At 45.7% G+C, this 22,896-nt stretch overlaps 1 protein-coding gene across 2 annotated transcripts; it reads right to left on the bottom strand.

Annotated features, from left to right (window-relative positions):
• Positions 1 to 426: 426 nt before the first annotated feature.
• On the bottom strand, positions 427 to 21,920 carry GJA3 (gap junction protein alpha 3). Of its 2 annotated transcripts, XM_070520338.1 has the most exons (3): positions 21,599 to 21,920; positions 21,153 to 21,210; positions 427 to 6,374 (listed from the first exon to the last, which is right to left on the bottom strand). In XM_070520338.1, exon 3 carries the CDS (start codon positions 6,355 to 6,357, stop codon positions 5,011 to 5,013), a length of 1,347 nt encoding a protein of 448 aa, XP_070376439.1. In that variant the 5' UTR covers positions 6,358 to 6,374; positions 21,153 to 21,210; positions 21,599 to 21,920; the 3' UTR covers positions 427 to 5,010. The 2 variants fall into 2 exon arrangements, with proteins under 2 accessions (XP_070376439.1, XP_014712962.1); XM_014857476.3 differs by lacking the exon at positions 21,599 to 21,920 and having other exon boundaries at positions 428 to 6,374; positions 21,153 to 21,592.
• Between the last annotated feature and the right edge of the window lie 976 nt (positions 21,921 to 22,896).

Here is a 22,896-nt window from a genome sequence, read left to right on the forward strand (position 1 = left end):
TGTCTTTTTTTTTTGCTTTAAACTTTCAGGGGAAATTAGAAGGAAGGGCACTTCCTTTGACCCATAATAGTCTCTAGTTCCAATTTGGAACCTCTAGCCCTTGGAAGCCCTCTGAGGCTGTCTGTCATAATCAGGTGGGGGAGGAGGGTGCCCCCACCCATATTATGGACGACATGACCTGCAGTTCTGTAGGGAAGCAGGACATGCCCAGATCCATTTTTGTGTGCGTCTCATACACATGAATACTGCACACGGACAGATAAACAAGAACCAGCCTTTCCGGGAAGGGTAAGCCCATTGGTGCCTGTTGCCTATTACTGGAGTGAATTGTTAGACCTATTAGAACCTTAGAGGTTCTTGCAGAGGTTGCCAGTTTTGACCCAATGGCCTGGATGTGTTTGGCTCCCACAGTTTAATGAGGTAGGCTCATATTCATTCATTCATTATTCAGCACATATTTATTGAGGACTTATTCAAGAAAAACCATAAACCATTTAAAAGACTAAACTATTCTGTTTTTCCCACTAAGAAGGTAATGAAAACTTATAAAATGGCTCAAAGAAGATTCCAGATCAGGGACAATAGTAGTTTTCTGGGGTATATTCAGAGCTTGCCAAGTTGACTTCTTTTTAGGACTAGCACTCAATTGGATGGCTTTTAACCAAGTGTGCCGAGACGCAGACAGCTGTATTCGTCGCACCTTAGTGACCAGCTTCCTTCTACATTTTCCTCCCTTCTGCCTCCCACAGGTCTCCTCCATTTCCGTAAGGAATAATTTTAGAGTAATATTGACAGCAAGAAAAACGGTGGGCGGTCGTGACATAAAAAAGAAAAAAGAGAGGGAGTCCTTCGGATGAAGAAATATCCCGTTTCTTGCCCTGGGTCTTGCCTGCCTAGGTGTGTTCAAATTCCTCCAGCTGGGCACGCAGTCGCGGCCTCCTTCTCTGTGTATGTTTTAGTTCAGTTTAGAGTTTGGCAGTATCGTGGATGAAGGAGGACTCAGGACAAGCAAGTGAACACTGACAATGTAATCTCTTCAGGAGAACATGTAGCCAGATGTGGCTATGCTAGAAGGCGCGCTGGAAGACACTTTTAAGTTGGTAAGTACCTGTGAAAATACCCAACAGCCACTGCAGAAATCTCGCAAGCTTCTCTTCCAGGAAAGAAGTTTTTGCTTATTATATCTAAAACAATGAAAACTCTTCTTTTGAAAACCTGCTCAAGGATTCTATCAATAAAAATAACCAACTACAGAACTAGTGATTTAAATTTAAGGCCACTTTTTATTACTTATCTTATAAAATACTTATTTTCAGTTATAATTTAGTCTAGGAAAGATAGTGTTATAGCACAAAAACAAAGTTTTAGCCAGAGTTTTGTAAAGATTATGATCAAAGTTAACACTGACATACCAAACATCTTCAAATATAGTGCTAGAAACACTGCACTGCCTTTAGTGTTATTTAAATTCCTACTGACCGTAAAAAGTCTCGTTATGACCCAAATCCTTTGGGCAATAAAAAATCTTAGAGTGAGTAAACCTAAGCTTTGCAGTGTAATATAAAAGTAGGAAGAGAAATACATTTTTTGACTTTAATGTCTACATGTCGTATTTAAAAGTTATTTAGAATGTCCTGAACTCCCGGGGTGGGGGGGGGGGACGGGGGGGTGGTGGCAGGAATCTACTGACCTTTGTCAAAAACATTTACCTTTTGAAAGCTTGCAATACTCTATAAGAATTTATTTTGGTGGAGATCCATAAATGAATGTTACAAATATCAGAAGAAAAAGTTTAAAAGAAAAATTTCAGAAAAAAGAACTTTATTCAGTAAAGAATTAAGGAAAGTGTTAACAGGAAAAAAAAAAAAAAAGCCTAAACTGAAAAGAGACCTAAATCTCATTAGGTTGATTTTCTAAAAGGATGTCTAAATTGTCTGCATAGTTCTTCTCTAGGCCTTTTTGTATGAGAAACCTCTGATCTAGCCGCCTACCTAAAGATCAAAGAAAGCCAGGACACATCACAAATATTCTACCTTGCTCTTTTCCCCTTTCTCTTTTTTCTTTTTAAACTTAAAGTATCATTTTTGTCAATTTCTTGGGGAAAAAAAGAATCACAGCAAAATAAAGTTTAAAAAGTAGAAAGTGAGGGATTCTATAAGAAATGTTTTAGAGCTTTTTAAAATGGATTTGGGCACTGGGTGTGCACGATGCTGACGTTTTATAACTATTTATGGATCGTGCAGTGTTGGCTGGGTGACTAGGCTTCTAGAACCAGGGATGGAAGAAAATAATTGTCTAGTATACTGCAGATTAAAAAATAAGGTGTGTAAAAATAATAGGCATAGCATTAGAGTTTCAAAATAAGCTTAGAGATTTGAAAAAATTTTCTATTAAATTGAGAGAGAAATAGTTTCAGTGGAATTTCCAAAAAATTAACAGGCTAGAAAAAATATATCTGGAATCTTGTCCACAGGAAGAGGCAATTTCTATTTTTATTGCACATTTCAACGCTTAAAATGATTGGTTAAATAGAGAGCAACCTTCCACACTGCCCACATGCCCGTGAGGGGGCAGGGCGCCGGCCTTCAGGGCCGTGAGTACCTCAAATTGCAACATAATGTGAGACATGCTTTCAGGTTTTACAGGAGTTGAACTCAGAGCACCAACCTGAAAAAAAACTATAGGCGCTGTTGTATGGAAAATGTTACTTCTTTATAAATTAATGGTTTTCAAGTAGGGGGATCTAATTTTACACTTGTACCCAGGCACTAAATGGGCCAACAGACTATGGTCAATTGCATAATACTGGCATCTTCATGAACATATGGTGAATAAAATCCAATTTTAAAATGTAAAAACTAAATATAATTATAGTTCTCACTCTCATCTCAAACCCCACTCAAAATTAAATCATGAGTAAACAAGAAGCTTATTACCGTTACTAACATTTATCATGATAGAACCTAAAGAACTAAGGATTCACACCCACTCAGTGAGTTGTATGTACCTTTGCTGTCTGACAGCGGCACCTGCATTTTCTAAAAGGACCAAAGCTTTTCTATCAGAATGCTTTTCACATCAGGACTTTCTAGTGGCCCTTCTCACCCAGGAGAACAAACCCTGCCGCCCGAAGACAAAGGCATCCACTGTATGTGATGAATTAACTTCTCTCCTGTGCATTCAGAGTGGCATAGTTAGGCACTAGCCTAGGGAGAATCAAGAAAATCATCACTCCAATAATTTTCCATAGGGCTCAATTCTCCCTCTGTCAATCTGTTTGAGAAAGGCTGCAAAGACATGTTTGGGACGTTAGCATGCTTCACCTCGAGGAGATGGTCCAGTCCGTTCTCCATGGAGCATAAGGCACTGATGAATCAGCTGCACACGTTACTGTGAGAATGGGAAGTCGAGGTCTTTTTAACAGATTGTTTGTGGGTCACTCTTTACAATATAAAATACAAAGTATGCTGTGGAGTGTGGCCCCAAATAAATAATCAAATTCATAAAAAGAAATGAATCCAATTGGAAAGTGCACAGTGTTTTGCTGAATAAAGGCTGACGCTATTCAGTAGACGTTGGAGGTGAAAAGTGTGACAATGGCAGGCTCAGCATTACCACTGCTCATGGCCTATAAACAAAAAGTGATGGAGACACAGCAGAGTGTGCCGCACAGGAAATGCTGCCGTCTTCCAGCCACACCCACGCACATACAATCCCCCACAGCAATCCGTGCCGAGACAGACGGGGCGGCGTCTGACACCAGCACAGACACTCACGGGAGGAAAATCCAGACACTTTCATTTACACTCGAGAGAGAGCAAACAGCTGCCTACAAAGAATGGTTTGGGAGCTTGAGGAGTTCTGTTTGTACTGTTAAAAAAAAATGTAGGCCATTGACTCATCAGTATAAATAATTTTTCTGGCAACACTAGTTACCTTTTTACCTCCCATTCAAAACTTCACAACGTCAAGTATTTGAAGTGCACTTAAATTTTTTCCCTGCTCTTATTTTATATAATGCATTCTCACAGTAATTAGCTGATGCATGAGCTTGAAGAATTTCTTTGAAAAGAAAGTTGAAATCTTTACTACTATGTAATGGGACAAATTAGCCCTCTCTTTGTCAGTATGCATTTTAACAGTACTGTTTTTCTTTCATTTTTCCTGAAAGATAGAAAGTGGTCAAAAATAGGAATACCTGTACAATTCAGATCAAAGCACAAACTATCATTTAAAAACAAATACCTGAGGCATACCTGCCATACTTTTATTTCAATTTCCTCAGCTATTTAAAAATTATCTCGTGTTGCTGCATTTCCACCTGCTTCCTTCCCAGCAACCCCTGTGCCCTTGCCCGCTGAATCTCTGCCTCCGGAGGGTAGCTGCGCATTGTCACTTGTCATGAAGCCTGCGGTCTGATATCCTGGGCTTCGCGTGCCATTTCAGAAACTCAAACGACACTAGATAGACTTGCTCTAAATCTTTTTTTAGTGCAGTTTGGCAAATATCCCAAATGAAATTCAACTCAAAGTAAAAAGTATCAAACAGAGAGATAGGGCTGAGTGCGCCCCCGTTTTCGGGGCCGCCCGGAGCTCTGCAGGGCTTGGGAATAGAAACCTAACTGCCCCGAGATGCAGCGACTGCTCTCCCACACGCAACAGCGACCACAGAGGCAGCAGCAGTCAAGGCCCATAGCAGCACCTGCCAAGGCAACCCAGGTTTCTGGGCTCTTGGGTTGCTGTGAATATCTTTAAAAGCCAACAGCACCTGCACCCTGCTTTGCCCCACTGCCCCCTCTCAGAAAGCACTGATATTCTCCCCACTCTACTCCACAGTGTTAGGAACAGCAAGCACTGACACACAGAAACCTTCTCTCTTCGCCCGGCCTCCTCCCTCCCTCCGACTCCAGCTCGCTCACTTCCAGGCTCTCTCCACCTGCTGATGTGAACCACACCTTGGTTTTGGTTGCTAGAAAAAAGGTTATTATAAAGCTGTCTGGAGAGACCACCACTAGATGGCCAAGTCATCTGGCCTGGCCCGACTGCCGCTGGATTTACTGGCCTTGCTTGACCGTCCAGGATCTGTAGGGGGCAAAGGAGGTGCGTGCATCTCCACCGCGGTGGTCACTGCCCACTCCTCCTCGTCAGGAGTCACTTCCAATTTACTCTCTCCCAAGGGGCTGCCATTGCCATTCGCCAACAGGGCAGGCGCTTTGCTTCCTGCTCCACCCAACTGAGGGAGCTGCTGGGGGCTGCCTGGAGGGGTCAGAGATGCAGAAGTGGACGCCGGCAGGGAGGCCTTCCTCACAGACCTCTGCTGCTCGGCCTCCTGGTTGGCCCAGTTCTGCTCTGTCATTAGCAGGTGGTGGTTGCCATTGCAGAAATTGGCAGGGTGGCCATTCCTGTGTGCCTCAGACAGGGCTACCATTTTGAAGTCTGCTGGTGGTGGAGGGGCGCCGGGATAGCCCGTGGCCATCGCCTGTCCCAGGGAAGAGGCAGAGTGAGCGTAGTAAGGCGGAAATCCAATGGTAATGGTGGCAGGGGCAGAGTTGGAGGGGACGTGGAGTGGGGTCACACCCTCCGGCTTTGTGGCCCCCATCCCGGTTCCAGGGGTGTCTGGGCTATAGTGGTTGGTCATTCCCTGTTTAAACTTCTTCCAGCCCAGGTGGTAGATCTCCAGCATGTTGAGTAAGAGTGACAAGCAGGCGACTGCCAGCATGAAGATGATGAATATGGTCTTCTCCGTGGGCCTGGAGATAAAGCAGTCCACCGTGTTGGGGCAAGGCCACCGGTCACAGCGGTAGAGTGGCTTCAGCTGAAAGCCATACAGAAAGTACTGTCCGGCGATGAAGCCCACTTCAAACAGCGTCTTAAAGATGATGTTGAAGACATAGGTCCGAAGCAGGGCCCCAGCGATTCTGACCTTGCCCCGGTCATCCCGCACCGGGGGCGTATCCTGGCTGTCGCTGCTCAGCCCACACGGCCCAGCTGGCTCGTGGTGCAGGTTGTCTCCCTTCAGTGGCTCTTCCTCCCTCTCCTTCTTCTTCTCTTCCATGCGCACAAGGTGCAGCACGTGCCCCAGGTAGATGAGGGTGGGTGTGGACACGAAGATGATCTGCAGCACCCAGAAGCGGATGTGGGAGATGGGAAAGGCTCTGTCGTAGCAGACGTTCTCGCAGCCTGGCTGCTGTGTGTTACAGGTGAAGTCTGACTGTTCGTCTCCCCACACCTCCTCCGCCGCGGCTCCCAGCACCAGGATTCTGAAGATGAACAGCACTGTCAGCCAAACCTTGCCGATGACCGTGGAGTGCTCTTGCGCATTCTCTAACAGTTTCCCCAGAAAGCTCCAGTCGCCCATTGCTTCGGATTGCTAACCTGTAAGGGAACATTGCTTGTTAATGGCAGGCTACAACAGGGAGGCTGTTGAGTCCAACCCACTGGGGCAGGCCACTGTCACCGCCAGGCGCAGGAATACCATTTCATGGGGCAGCTGTACTCCCACTTCCAAACGAGGGAGGCGCTGAAGAACTGTCAGAGGAATGTGTGTGTGCGTGCACGCACATGGATGTGGGTGTCTGTACATATCTCCCCAGTATTCCGCCACGCGGGATTAAGCAACCGTCTACAGCACCAGTAGAGTACAGAGCTTCCGTACGCCATGCAGGTGCTGGGATAAATGAGATAACCACAGTTACTCAGCTCTCACTTCAGAGGTGAGAAAACTAGAGCCACAAAGAGAAGTGAGGAGCCTCAGGGCAACGTAACTCTCCGCTGGCCTCCAAGCTGCCTGTCCTGCCCTCTCGAGGGCCAGTCTCTGCGGGAACGCTGGACCGATTCTAATCTCCACCTTTCTGTCCCTGTGGGATTAGAGCAACTTCCTCCCAAGCTGCCGTCATTCCCATGCCACCGTCATAACTTCTGCCATGTTAACCTACTACCTCTTCTATTATTTGCTTTCTTTTTCACTTTGCAAGTGTTGCATAAATGGTTAACTTGCTGCATGTCCCCAGGCAGGAGCTTGTGTCTCCATTTGTGAGACGGGACGATGGTCACATGCAGTGAACTGCTTCTCAGATGGGGGAGGTAAGACCTGGGGGCCCTCTCTGCGAAGGTGGCAGTGCACCTCAGACGCAAGGCACCACGATTAGAGGGCGTCCTTCATGTCGCGGTGGCTCAGACAGGCCAGATACTTCAACCTGGAACCAAAAGATGCTCTGCTGGTCTCACTGCCATTCTGTGCATTGAGGAAAGTGGTCCAAGCGGTAAGTATGTATACAATTCTCCAGTGGAACTAAAGAAAACTCTTCTTATTTTGAATTTTAAAATGTTTAAAACTATTAATTTTTATGACTTGGTTCGAAGGCAAATAAACAAAATAAAACTTTACTCACTATGATCTAAAGAAATAGACAAACGTTAACCCTCTCTTAGAATAAACTTTCAACTCTTTATTTTGGTCATTTGAGATCTTCAGGGAAATTTTAATATTTACGTACCTTTGGCAGAAACTTAATTATGGAACATGAAACAACCCACTCTCCCGCGAAAGATGTCAGATGTCAGGGAACCAATCCAGGTCACATTCTCCAAGATATCAATTCTGACTCTTATGTGGATCCACACAGCCATCCCTCTGGGCTCAGACGGGCACTTGCCCCCAGCCCAGACTGTCACAAGGCCCCTAACTGATGTCTCTGCCCTTCACCCTACCCACTCCCTCTACTCTGCTGGGGATCTGACTCTGCGGCACAGGACAAAAGCCACACACAGTATGTGCCACCCATCAGCCTGGTCCAGCACTCCTGGCAGACCAAACTGCTGGGGTCCCTGAAATGCTACTTTTATGCTTTTGCGCATGCTGTTTCTTCAGCTTAAAACTCAGCCCCATCCAGGGACTGCTGGCCTGTCGCTTACCTCCACTCTGCCTTCAAGGGTGGCCAAGTCAGGCAAACACGGGTGCCCTGCGTTCTCTCTTCTTCCTTGCTGTGGCCCTGGTTTAACGGCTGTTTCTTTCCATTATGGTCTAAGAGGTTTCTCTCCGTCCTCCCACACCCCCACGTGCTAAGCTTCAGATGGCACCCCTCTTCTTGCTGTCCTGGGACAAGTGCAGTCCCCTGGGTCTCTATAGAAAACCACTTTGAACCACCTTGACCGCTTGTGGACTTTCTCTTTAATTCTAGTTCTGAGGTTGGGGCTTGCCGGGACATCCCTTCCTTCTTGACGTCTGTAGGCAGAACAGCTGGGCAATGTGCATTTCTGGAGGTCTCCAAGGAAAGATCAGTATGGGGACTTTAAGAATTCTTCCTGTCACATTCCCGGAAGCTCAGGCAGTTCTGCCTTGTCGTGTGTAATGTGTTTGCTAAAAAGCAGTCAGTGCAATGTGCTGAGACCTGGGAGGCTCTGCACACAAGGCTGGTGGCACATAGCACCATGAGGAAGGCGACATTTCTGCCTGTCACAGAGACTGCAGAGTGTTGCTGGCCTTTCCCTGTGGGTCCAGGGAGGCAAAATGTTCTGCAATGTTGGGGGTGTTCCCTAGAGTGCAGAACTGTCTCCCCAAATGTGCACTGTGCACATGATGAGAAACACGGAGCTAGACAAGTATTCACGCATTTAGTAAAGCAGGTGGAGGAGGGTAGGGCAGCTGACCGTGGCATCTTCTTTGCAGGCTCTGCCTCTCCGGGGTCCTTTAAGTCCAGGTGCTGTAGAACACTTTCAAATATGTGCCCTTAAAATTGTACCATGACCGCTGAGTGCAACCTACAGAATCATAACGGGTCACCGCCTGCACACTTCGCTGGTACTCTGGCAGTTGCCAAGGCTCAGTAAGTCCTAAAGATGGGATGACTGAGTGTGTCCTAAATGGGAGTGCCCATCTCTCAGGCACTGGGTGGTAGCGCACACTGGTAAGATTTTTCTGGAAAGGAGTCCAGCAATATGTATGAAGACAGGTAAAAGTAATGAGACCTTTGACCTATAATTCTACTTCTAGGACATCATACTAAGGGAATAATCAGAGATTCTGATAAATTGATTACATGGATGTTTACTGTAATATTACTTATAAGAAAGAATAACTGGCAACAGAAGCGTCCACTAAAGGATGGATGTTAAATAAATGATAGTGGCTGGCTGTCCATGGCTGACACCATGTTTTGGCCAACCCAGCCCTACTCCAAGTCCTCCTTTCCCTTGTCGGCCTCTAAAAAGACGGAGGGGAAATTCTTGCTCTCTCATTGCCCTTTGTGGCCGGAGGTGTCTTTAAAAGGCAGTTCTCTCTGATGAGGTGTAAGGAGTCTGTTGGGGAACTTCTGGGAAAGCTTTTCATTTCCAAATAAAAGGGTAGATGCTACTTGTACTGTCCCTTCCTCCTTCTTTCCATATTAAGCACAGATGTGATGCCTGGAGCTGGGCAGCCACCTTGCAAGAAGGTGTCAATAACCACGAGGGAATGGTCCAGAAAGTCACAAGGCACCTGCTGTGACAATGCGGACCTGCTGAATCCACACCAGCAGCCTCCTCCAGACTTACAAGAGGGGAAAAACCCTACCTGCTCAAGTGAGGTTTTCTGTGGCCTGCAGACAAAAGAATTCCTAATTGATATGTTATCTTAAATTCTTTATATAGCATAAAGGCATAAATGAAAAGCTGTGGTTCATTCATATCTACTAAGATATAAGGTATTCATTAAATATAATTTTTATGAACATTAATGACATGAAGAAATATTCATGCTGTAATGATAAATGACAAAAGCCTAATACAAAACTGTAATCTGATACCAGCTGTTTTACACACACTCATATATACAAACAGAAAAAGGAAGAGCAAGAATGATATTGAAATGTTAACCGTCATGTTTCTAAGAACTGGGTGATTTTCTTTTCTTTCCATATTTCTTTGCATTTCCCATAACTACTAATCACATTTATCATCATAAAAAATTAATGACCATGACTTTCATTTTGCAAAGTTCCAGTTTTTGGAGAAGTATGCTGATTCCTTTTTCATTGTTCTTTCATTATGGTTTCTACTCCATAGATCTCTTGAATCGTGTCCCTAAGACACATATAATATGTGCCGCATTGTTAGCTCTATGTTAGTAATGATCCTGGGATCACTGAGGGGCACCACAGCCCTGACAACGGTCATCACGGTGACCTGGAGCTTACAGTGGATTACATTCTCCTGCCGTGGCCAGGCTGCTGTAGCCCGCTGCTCGCTGCTGAGCCTTGCTACTACACTTGATGGTTTTGGTTTTGTTTTGTTTTGGAAAATGCATGAATGAATGAGTAAAAAAATTAACCAGAGGACTAAATATCTATTGAAAGACTGGCAATATGGGTCAAAGTCAGATCACTGATCTAAAATGGTAGCAGCAGGGTCGTCTATCACGTGGATGTGGGACACTGATTATCCCCATGAGATGGCATTTGTCTTTTATTTTTATCTCAATGAAAAATTTGATTCTGACACCGTTGCAGAACTAACAAGATCTTATGTTTCAAAGTTTATGTGGCTGCTTTCATGTTCTTCTGACAGTTCTACCTTTCTTTCCAAAGTTACATGGTTTCCCCCTTGGCTTTCAGGATATGTTGGTTTCCCTTTAGATCAATCAATGGTTATTTACTCAGTGACAATCTTGTGCTCAACTCTGGGCCACAGGTTCTATGGGATACAGTAGAAGGAAAAACATGCCCTCTATCTTGAAATCTATTTGTGGAGATGGGAAAATTCAGGAAAAATGGAGAGCTATACAGGCACAGAGGGGGTTCATAGAAAAAGGACATTAATATTAAAACATGTAGCCAGGGAAGGCTCGCCTGGGAGGGGTGGAATGTGAGCAGGCGTTAGGAGGCTTGGCTTTGGAGAAGAGGAAGGGAGAAGGGAGTGCATTTCAAGAACAGAATAACATTCCCACGGTGGTGGGAATATGTGTGACCTGGTGTGATTGACACGGGGTGCTGGGTTAGGAAGCAGTGAATTTGGGTGTTTATGCACAGGGATCTGGACCGTGGCCACACTTTGCACATAGAAGACCTTCAGTAAACACTGGTGGTGCACGTGAGCGGAAGGAAAGAGAGCGCATGAAGCCACTTTGAGAGGGGAGAGATATGCTGAAAGTGCGGTTCAAGAAAGAAGGGGCCTCTACCAGCCGGCCGGGACTAAGGGAGAGTGTGGTCATCTCTGAGTGAGTGTTGAAGGCCCCGGCTGGAGGACAGGAGGGCGAATGGGAAAAAGGAAGGACAAAAAGGAGATACATTCTGAAGACAAAATAAAGTAGAACGCAGTGTCTGACAAGAGTCAGAGGATGAAGGAGAGAGGCATGAATTAAAGACAGGTCTTACATTTCTAAGCCTGGTGAGTGGGAAGGTTATGGGGCCATTTAAAGAGAAAGACACTGGGAGAGGGGTGCTAATTTGAGACTGGAAGAAAAGATGAAGACTTCGGTTTTCTGACTGGATTAAAAGTAGTGGTGGCAGACAGAGGGACAATGTCCAGGAGGAAGCTGGAGACATGGAAGTAGAAGTGGTTGGCATAGGGTCTGCAGGGTAACTCCGCCTCTCCCGGGTGAAGATGGGATGACAGCACAAAAAGCAGAGGCTTTACAGACAGGCTTCATGGAAAATCTAGCGAGAGAGATGAAGAGCGATACAGGAAATGACTCATTGCCCTTGGTGTGTGTGTAAAGATGGCAGACGTGTGATTGTGCTTCAACAAAGGATCACATGATCTGACAAAGCGAGTAGGGGCTCAAGACTGAGCAAAGGCGGAGACCAGAGACCCCGAGACAGTGTGGAGGGCAGGGACCTCCCTCAGTAGGCGCCCAATGAGCTCTGCCAGAGACGTCCAAATCTTTGGGTTTTATTAGATTCTTGGAATTTGTGCTCCGAAAACTTGTTTAATCCTTTCATATTTTATTTTTATCATTATTCTTCCCTTAGTCTTCTGGCAAAGTTGTCTTAGAAAATTCTAACCTTAGGGGGAAAAGTGGTCAGGTAGCTCCTGCATGCTCCTACAGACCGGACACCATGGGGCAGCTGATGCAAGGAAAACTGGGAGCGGCTTGGAGGGTGAAGGATGCCCGAGGACCAGCAGAGCCTGACTCACCTGCTGGGAATGCTATTCACATCGCAGAAGGCACACTCCCTGAGAGCGGTCAACAAAACTGAGAAGTAGGGCAACACAGAAGCGAGGAAGCCAGTGGAGGACTCTGAAGAAAAAGGTGACTAACAGTGTCAACAGTCTTCAGAGCGTTCAAGAAGCATGGAAATAAAGAAGAGGCCCTTTGATCTCACAATAAAGAGGCCACTGATGATGACCGGTCTAGGGGCAGAATAGGGACAAAAACAGAAGCCTGGGCGAGGGTTAAAGAGGCAGGGCAGGGAGTGAGTGGAGGCATGGTACAGTGAGCATGTGCCCAAGAAATCTAGAACTCGAAGGAAGGAGAGACACAAGATGGGTCAAAGTAGGGCAAAGGGCCCAAAGGAGGTGTTTTCAAGACACCTGCAGGTGTTTGATATCAGAGAGGAAGGAGTCACAAGGATGAGGAGGATGGAGCAGGGTGCTCAGCAGCCAGGATGGGGTGAAAGGATGGGAGGGAGGGAAAGGGTGTAGGTGAAAGACAAAAGGTTCTCCCAAGTGTTGCCGAGACTCTTCTCAGCGAGGCCAAAAAGCAGCTCGGAGACTCTTCTCAGCGAGGCCAAAAAGCAGGTCGTCTTCTCAGGCAACGGCAGGACTCGAGCCCTTGAGAAGAAAAGAGTGTGATAACGACAGAATAGAGAGGATGAGAAAAGGTCGGGTTCCACCTGTGTCCTCTCCACAGCCAGACAGCGCCTCTGTGTACACGATGTGGCCAACAGAAGAGGGCTGAGTGAGAGCCCGCCATGTGTGAGGCCCTCTGCGCTGCCTGAACGGGGAACCGCAGCCCGGGCAATGCGCACTCCAGCGGGGAAAGACACTAGACGAGAGATGGCAGATGCCCTAAGGGCCAGGAGAAACAGAAAGCTGGGGAGGAGCAGAGAGGGAAGCGCAGGGGTTAGAGAGGATGGGTGCTCACTGAGAGGGGACAGCTGAGAAGAGCTGAGTCTCAGCCATGACGGAGGAGCAGTCCAGGCAGTGCAGGCTCCCAGGACGGGGCAGACCTGGGGGGCCCGGGATGGCAAGGGTGGTGTGGTCGGAGCAAAGCCAGACAGGAGGAGACAGGCAGACGAGCAGATCAGAGAGGTAAGTGGGGAGGCGAAGAGATCACAGCAGGCAGTGACGAAAACCTTCATTTTTACTTCAAGTGAGATGGGAAAGTACCGGAGGGTTTTGAACAGAAGAGTGACATAATCTGACTTACGTCTTCACAGGACCACTCTGGCTGCTGTGTTCACAACAGGCTCAGGGGCAAGGGTGAAGCCAGGGGTCCAGGAGGAGGCTGTGCTGTCATCCAGAAAACAACGGTGGGAGCAGCAGAAGCGGTGAGAAATGGCCACGTCTGCACAGATTCTGAAGGCGGGACCAGCCCGATGTGCGCAGGGCAGAGTGTTGGGGTAGGGCAGAGAGGAGCTGAGGAGGACATTAAGGTCTCTGCCCTGAAATGGAGGAAGGGAACTGCCATTTACCAAGGTGGGGAGACCCGAGGAGGTACAGGTTTGGGGAAGGGCATGAAAATCATGAGTTCATTTAGAAAATGTCAAGTTTGAAATGTCTACTAGACACACAAGCGTCGAGGCTGGAGATAAACATTTGGAAGTTATCATCAAACCCGGAGACTGGATCGGGCTCAGCTGAGAGCAGGAGAGAAGGAGCAGGGGCTGAGACCAAGCGCAGGGGCGCTCTGGGCATCGGGAGGGCCAGTTAGGGAGGGACTTGCAAAAGAGCTGCTCATTAGGAAAGGCGAGCTTTAGATAGGACTGGAATAGAGGAAGAGCAAAAAGGTGTCACTTTGTGTTATACTTGATTCTCTTTTGTAAAAATATATTGACACTAAAAACATGGTTACTTGTTTTATAAATTACGGGTAATACAACACAGCATATAGCTAGGCAAATAATTCTGTTTTCACTGTGACTGCCTGAAACATTGCTGAGCAGGATTTTGAGGGTCACAGGCAGGCTTAGCCAGAAAGAGCTCTATGTTCAATTAGTCACGTCTGCTCCGGTTTGCTGTGGGGCAAACACTATTTTTTACTATCCCTGACTTGGCACAAATCTACAAGGACACAGCAGGCTGAACTAGTCACAGATACAGTACAATGAAAAGGGGGCTTATCGAGTTATCTGTTTAGCCAGTGGAAAGACTGTTTTCCATTAGCTTCTTTCATCCCTTATCTGCCTATTTCAAGCATTCACACTTAAGACAGTAAATTCCAGATGCCACCAGGCCTAGCCCATGGTGTTATGTACTTATCACACTTTTTTCATAATTCTGGTCTGACTCTTTAAGGGGGAAATGAAATTCAAACTAAATTTGTCAAAATAACAAAAGACTTTCTTCTTTTACTCTTCTTCTTTGACCCCAACATTTAGCTATGTCTGAGCTATTAAGACTAAAGGGCAAGATGAAGCCAGGCCTTCACAAGCTGGTCCAGTGTCACTTATAATTCAGTGCCACATAGGCAAGCATAAAAGAGGAGAAAACTGAACCTTCGCACTTCCAGACTGAGTAACACGTGACATTTGCTTCTTATCTCCCGAAAAAAACCACTGGAGGTCACTCATGCTGATCACCACAACCAGCAAGCCCCCAACAGCAACGGTTCTACACACACAAGACAGCTGGCAGCACAAGGCCCCCACTTTGTTCTTCAAATTTGTCTTGAGAAGTTTTGAACTTTTATTTCTTCCATATGAAATTTATGTACAGCTTATCAAGTTCCACAAAAATCTGAGACACCATTTTGACTGGAATTGCAATAAGTTTACAGACGAATCAAATTTACTCCTTTACAGTCCAGTTTCCCCATCATCGAGCATCTTCTATGCCCTCCAACACTGCTTTCGATCAGTGTCCCTAAAGGGCATACACTCCTTTTGTTAGATTTATTCTTACAGTTGTTCTAATTACTTGTTCTACATAGCTTTTCAATTATAATTTCTGATTGGTTGTCATTAGTACTTAGGAACGTTATTTTTATATATTGATCTTATATCTAGCAACCTGTTAGAAAGCTCTGGCTAGTTCTAATAGTCAGGACGTTCCTTTGGATTTTCTGTGTAAGACACACAATCATATCACCTGCTATTAAGGGCAGATTTGTCTCTTCCTCTCCTAATGCGAATTCCCGTTATTTCTTTTTCTTGTCTTCTTGTACCGGCCAGGCTTCTAGCACACTGGGGAGACGGTCGCTCCTTCCTTGTTCGTGTCTCCAACGTGAACGTTTCTCAAGTTTTATCATTGAGTCTCATGTTAAACTTCTATCAGGCTAAGGAAGTTTCCATCCGGTCCTTGTTTGCTAAGAGTCTGTCTGTGTTTGTTTTCTAAATCATAAATGAGTATTGGATTTAGTGGAACAATATTTTTCCTGCATCTATTGTGATTTTTAGATGGTGAAGTATCCTATTTGTCATGATTTTATTTTTAATATACTGTTAAATTTAAAGTGCTACTACTTTATTTTGGATTATTTATTTGTTCATACCTAAGATTGGTCTCAACTTTTTTTGTACTATCATTTGATTTTGGTGCGAAAGTTATCTTAGCCTGAAAAATAAAAATTCTCTAAATAAACGTGTATGAGAATCTCCTATAGAAACGTTTGGGACTAATGTCTTTTTTCGAGGGGGTTGGGAGGAAGACTAGATTACAAATTCAGCTTCATTCACTGTTCCCAACATAGGTAGGGGTGCTATTTCTTAAGCCAATTTTGGTCATTTATATCTTTTAGAAAAGTTTCCATTTTATCTAAGTTTCAAATTTACTGGCATAAAATAATTCATGGTGTTTTCTTACGATTTTTAAACTCTATGGTATTTGTAGTTATATTCCTTTATTTGGTTCCAAATATTGCTTATTTGAGGCTTTTAAAATATTAGTCTTGCTAGAGGTTTTTATTTTATTAAAGAACTAACTTTGATATGCTTGAAAAAGAATAAAAGTTTATTTTGTTATTTTTTCCAGTCTCTTATCATGTATACTATATTCGTAGTATATAGACTAAATCTACAAAAAAATCCCCATGGATCTTTTAAATAGATATGTAGATTTTAGTACTTGCTAGTATTATTATAAAATACACACACACAATTTAAGGGTATGCTTTAACTTAGAGTACAATTACCTATTATAGTATAGTTCTGGGGGCTTCCTTATTTTAAATAGAAAAATGTATGAGTTTTATTACTTAACTTTTCAATAACCTAAGGTTCTGGCAGGAAACATCACTTTCATACAGAACCAACTGATTTAGTGAAATTACAAAACATTAATTTTCCAACTTTATTACTAATTCTAAAGCACTGCTGGGATTATATATATGTGAGTATATATATATACTTTTTAATATACATATATATATTTATACGTATATTTATATATATATATATATTTTTTTTTTTTTTTGAGGAAGATTAGCCCTGAGCTAACATCCATCTGCTGCCAATCCTCTTCTTTTTGCTGAGGAAGACTGGCCCTGAGCTAACATCTGTGCCCATCTTCCCCCATTTCATTCGTGGGATGCCGCCACAGCATGGCTTGATAAGTAGTGCCTAGGTCCACACCCCTCTGATCCTGTGAACCCCAGGCTGCCAAAGCAGAACATGCAAACTTAACCGCTATGCCACCACGACACCACTGGGCCGGTCCTGGGATTATATATTTTTATTGTCAGAGAATAAATCTCCATAAACATGCAATTGTTTTATAATTATATTTTTAATCTATTTATTTTATTAAATAAGAACATACTCGGGGCCGGCTCCTTGGCCGAGTGGTTAAGTTCACGCGCTCCGCTGCGGCGGCCCAGGGTTCGCATCCTGGGTGCGGACATGGCGCCGCTCGTCAGGCCATGTTGAGGCAGCGTCCCACATCCCACAACTAGAAGGACCTGCAACTAAGATATACAACTGTGTATGGCGGGGTGGGGGGTGGTTTGGGGAGATAAAGCAGGGGAAAAAAAAAAAAGATTGGCAACAGTTGTTAGCCCAGGTGCCAATCTTTAAAGAAAAAAAAAAGAACATACTGAAAACACTTATAACAGTGTCTGCCATCCATGTATTATTATTATCTTCATATTTTTTCTTTCATGTGGGAATTTTAATCATTTATGAATACCCAAAAAGTCATATGCTCCTAAGTGTTTATTTGGCTAAGGTACATATGATCAAGACTTTTCATCTTTAGTCAAAAGGAAGCACTCCTCAGTTTTCCTTCTGTTTTTGACCTTAAAAGCTTAGTGAGAGCTAATTTTAAGTTGGAAGCAATTTAAACAACTGTATTACTTTCAAAACAAGTGTCTTCAATGTTTTATACTCAAGAATGTCAAGATTAAAAATATACTTAACTTTTTATCCACAGTATTTCTTCTTGAAGCACTTGAATAAAATAAATATTGCCTCCAGAAATCAGGATTAAACCACCATTTCCACAATTAGAGTTCTAACATGAAGCTAGAACATTAACAGCGGCATAGCTTTGGCTCAATTTACAGAAAACACAGCCAGTCTGGAGTGTAAGGAGAAACAGGAGTCCTCGGGCCTGCTCAGGCCACACTAGGAACCCTCAGACGCCCCGCCCTCCTCCAATCATTAAATGGCATTACAAGCTTTTTAAATGATTTCTGTGAAAGACCTGAGAATATCATCAGAATTTTTCACTTATTCAAACATTTGATTTAGACATTTTAGTGATGTGTTAATTTTAACGTACTTCAACATTAGTCCTCAAGGTTTTAATAACTGAGTAACAAAAAAAAGTCACTATCCTTAAAGTGAAACTGACTTTCCAGTAGCCGCCTTCTGAAGGGTGGCCTGGGGCCAGCGCAAGCAACACTAAAGAAAGTTAGCGGCGCTGCGGCGGACCAGCGCTCCGCCAGCGCTTGTCACGGCTTCGGGACGAGGCAGCCGGAACCGGACACCGAGCACTGACTTCATACATGCAGGATGGTCAGCCGAGAGGTAATTTCCTCATGAAAGTCCAAATTACATCATCCTCCAGGAGTCTTACTCATTATCCATGGAAGAAATATAGAATCATAGCATTTCAGAGGCAGAAGAATCTTAGGTGAGGTCTAGTTTACTCTCTTCGTTTTCCAGATCAGGAAATGGAGGCCCAGAGAGGGTACTGTGATTGCCCGAGGTCACAAAGCGGAGACTCCTAACTGTCGACGCCTGTCCAGCGTGCCCTCCCTTCCCCGTGACTTCACAGGGCTGTGCATCAAACAGACTGTTCAGACCACAGGAGCTGCCTCTTGAGTTCTCTCAACCACACCCTGAAACGTAGGTGTAGAAACATAAGTGGGAGCACATTTTGAACTTCTGCTCTTTTCTTCTGGTCCAGAGAGTCCAAAATTGTTAAATATTATTAATATGCTAACAGCAGTCCAGGATACTTCTTCAAATAAACTGGCATTATCATTTTAGAGCAATTTCAGATATTACCTTTACTCTTGCTTGGCCAACAAAACCTCACCACCTTAGAATTATAGTATTTTATTATTCCATTTATATTACTGACACAAATTACATCTGTCAAAATCTTTTCTATTTTTTGCAGAAATAATGATTTCTTTAGTATAAATATAATTTCACTTTTCTTGTTCAAATCTACTTCTATTAGTATATAACCAGAAATCTCTTCCATGTTTAGAATAAAAGATTCCTTTTAAAGCTAATAGGAAATGGGAGTTTCATGAATAAATGAGCAATAATTAATAGAGATAATCAGGTGGTCTAAACAAAAAAAAACTAAGTGGTTTTTATCTTTAGTATCACTAGTTTGTTGACAGTAAATTTAAAGCAAACCACTAATTCTTCAAATGAAAGAAAACGTAAAAGTTCAGAAATTGCTCACATCGACCATTAACTACTACGTCATACTTTTGAAGGTGCAGAGGTTTTAAAAAGCAAGCAGTGCAGTACTAACCCAATTTCCCACCACTGTAAGAATGAAAATTAAGATTAAACATTATCACTATTCTATTGCCTTTAAGCATTATATTGAAATCGCAAAAGTATAATGTTTTCACAGACACTAGTATGCTGTTTATGGCCACAAGTACTGAATTTTTTTCCCCTCTTCAATTCAGTAAACATTTATTGAATACCTCTGATGCGTGCGGCACTGTGCCATGCACTGAGGATACCAAAATAATTAAGGTATGGTCCTTACGCTCAGGAGGTCCCTTCTGGGGGAGAGGCAGACTTGTAAGAAACTGATCAGGATATAGCATTAGCAGTGTTCCGTAGTACTGGTAATGGTCGTGGCGCGGTGGAGGGGGAGGCAGAAGGAGATGGTATGTTAATCAAGACAGCAGCTGAGTTTGGCTGAGTTTCTTAATACAGACAGGTCCTGGGAACCATGTTTTCTGTACAGGGTAAAACGTTTCTCAGAGGTCTTTCTCCTGTCTATAACGTTCTGATAATATTTTGGTATGTTACAAAATGTAATGTGTTTATTAACGTGTTTATTAATGTATTTATGCAATGCTGAAGTAAAGTTCTAAAAATACGTATGATATTGATTCAATACTGATAAAATCCTAAAAATATGTCCTATTTATTCTGTGTTAGGTGCATATTCAAGTAATGGTAATATCTGAAAGACCAGTTATAGCTCAAATTCTTTACATGCGCGAGGCTTTATACAATGGCTGTGATAAATACATATAATTAATTTTAAGTTTCAAGTGTATAATGTAAAAATTAGTTAAGAAAATGAACACAACTGAAAACATAATATTCAAGGAAATTGTGTCAAAATTCTTTTTCTTATTGGCAAACAACGAAATTTTGTTCCATGCCATTATTCTCAGACAGCCTGAAGCCAGTGGACACTCCTGGTTAACATCCACGGCATGTGCAAGGTTACTGCAGTGAAGTTTCTGTGGATTACTCTACCAGAACCGGTGCAGCGCTCCTATTAGAAGCTTATCTCAACAGCAACCAAACTGCTGAACCAGGGGAACACAGGCCAAATTAGCCGACGAACTGTGAACACAACGACCTTGGCAAATAAATCCCCCTTTTCCTCTTTAATCTTTTAATGTTTGTTTTCCAATACATTTCACAGCACATGGATGGACTGCCAGTGAAGTGATGCACATATCATAAGTCACCATTTTGAATTCTTGGGTAATAAAAACCAATGCATAATTCACGTCTTGGCTGCTTGTATATAACCATTTTTAAATGGCATATTTTGGAGATATCTTGAGAAAACAAAAACCAGAGAACTCCACTTGTCTCTACTGTCCCAGTCACAAATATTCATGAACTGAGAGCTCTGCACACTAGGATGAATTCTGTTCACTAGAGCGTAGAGCAGACAGCAAAGCACATACACCCCGCGTCCTGCAGTTCACTGTCAGAGCAGCCCCTCCAAGAAGGTGCTGGGGAAGGCAGATAAACGTTTTCCACTCTTCTGTACATTCTTTTAAATTAAACACACCATAACAAGGATATAGGTCAAGGAATTAGGTCGTGGCACTTTATAGCTAAACTCTTTCCTTAAAAAGAAAAAACTTTAAAACATTTTCTTAAAAGAATGTAGGCCAGCCAACTTCGTTCCTCAACGACACCCACACGACTCCGGACGGCGCGGCGACGCTAAGCGCCAGCAGACCGCCGCGCTCCATTCCTTGCGGCCGCGACATCTGCGGAGAGGATTCAAGTATTGAAATCGTCCCTAAGATCCCTAGTTCCAGAGCAACTCTGCTTCCCCCCACTCAAAGGGGAAGACGTTCTCAACCCCGCCGTCAGCCATCCATCAAGGAAAGCCACGACCCAGCTGAGAACTGGCACTCTGCAGAGATGTCCGGGAGCAAAGGAACGTCAGCTATTCCAAAAGTTCCTCGGAAAGTTTCCTGAGCCCCGCTCTCCACCCTGCTGCTCCCCACAACTTCCCAGCCTCCCGGAGGATCGCCACGAGGCTGGGAGCCGCAGACGCCCAGCCCGCCCGCCCCCCGGCCGGCGAGCCCCGGGCCTCCAGGGCGCCCGGCTGCGCGCTTACCCCGCTCTGCCGCGGCGGCCACCCGCGCGCGCTCCCTCCGGAGCAGGGCTCCCGGCCGCTGGGAAAAGCAGAATTTCTTTCGCACGTGCGGCGCCACTTAACGCGCGCGCCCCGCGCCAGGGTCCGAGCTCCCCGCCCCTGCGGCCCTGGTCGGGGCCCCCAGGCCGCAGCCCCGGCAGCAGCGCCACGCCCCGCCGCCTGCACCTCGACCCCGGGCGCGCGGGGCGGCGCCAGGGCACAGCGCAGCCCCCGCCCCGCGGGCCGCATCCCGCACCCCTGCTGCACACGCCCGCCTGGTACCCGCACGCCCGGCCCTCGTTCCACCTCTTGCACAGCCACCCTGCACCTGCGCCCGCACAGGCATCCGCATTCCACGTCCCGCACCGCCACCCGGCACCCGCACCTCGGCCCCTCGCCCTGCAACGCTACCGCATCCCCACCCGCACCTGCATCCCGCGCCTCCCCCGCGGGACCCCGCTCGGGATGTGGAGCCGGGGGCACGGCTCCCGCGCCCTCGCGGCCGGGGACACGCGGGGAGCGGAGGGCGCACGAGCCCGTCCTGCCCGCCGGGGCGCCTGTCCTCGCGGGGCCCGGCCGCCGGTCCGCGGCGCTTCTGAGCTGGGGGCACGCGGCCGTCGGGGCGCCTCGGCCCGGCCCGCGTCCCGCCGCCTGGGGACGCGGTTTCAGACGGCCGAGGCGGGGCGGGGCCACTGAGCAGGGCTCCCCACTCGACCTGGCCGACTTGGCCGCCGCGGCCGTGTGGTCGGGCCCGCGCCCGGGGAGGCTGGAGCGCGCCAGGCGGGGAGCCGCGAGGAGGCTATAAATAGCGGCCGGGGCCCTGGTTCTCGTCAAACACACTTAATTTAGCCGGCAGGCATAGGGATTCTTAGTTTTTTAAAAGAACTTATTCCGATGCGCTTGAGGTTTGGCCCGGCCGGAGGTGGCAGGGAGGATGTCCCCGCAGGTCACTCATTCCCACTCGTCCCAGTGATGAGATGCTAGGGCGCGGCCTAACCTGCTTGCCCGGACCGGGATGAAGGTTTTACCGTCTTCTTTTCTCCTCAGGATTACTACTACCCACACTTGACAGGAAAGCCTACAGCAAAAGGACAGGAGCAAGGAGTCCCAGCCCTTCTCAACCTCCTTCAGGCGGACTGTGTCCCCTCCCCGCTCCCCGGATTTGCTTTTTTTGTATCCCCAGGATGTGGCACAGCGCCTGGCCTGCTGGGGTATTTAATAAATATTAGTCGACTGAATTTCGTTGACCATTCCTTTTTTTTTTTTTATTTTTTTAGGCTAGCCCTGAGCTAACTACTGCCAGTTCTCCTCTTTTTGCTGAGGAAGCCTGGCCCTGAGCTAACATCCGTGCCCATCTTCCTCTACTTTATATGTGGGACACCTACCACAGCATGGTGTGCCAAGAGGTGCCATGTCCACACCCGGGATGCGGGCCAGCGAACCCCAGCCGCTGAGAAGTGGAATGTTGACGAATTTAACCGCCGCGCAACCGGGCCAGCCCCCGGTGACCATTCTAAAAGCAGAAAATGATCTCAGAATTCCCTTTAGGGGTGATGAATTTGTTGCAGGAACATGGTAAAGTTCCAGTCTCTGATTGTTTTCAAATCTCCATGGAGCAGCTTCCATCGATTGCCTTTATTGGAGCTTAGATATGTTCTGATTAGCAATCTGCTTGCCCTGGAGAGTGTGTTCAACTGAGATCTGAACTTAAGGTTACCCTAAGGAG

Source organism: Equus asinus, chromosome 11 (assembly GCF_041296235.1).
Source record: "Equus asinus isolate D_3611 breed Donkey chromosome 11, EquAss-T2T_v2, whole genome shotgun sequence".
NCBI lineage: Eukaryota > Metazoa > Chordata > Mammalia > Perissodactyla > Equidae > Equus > Equus asinus.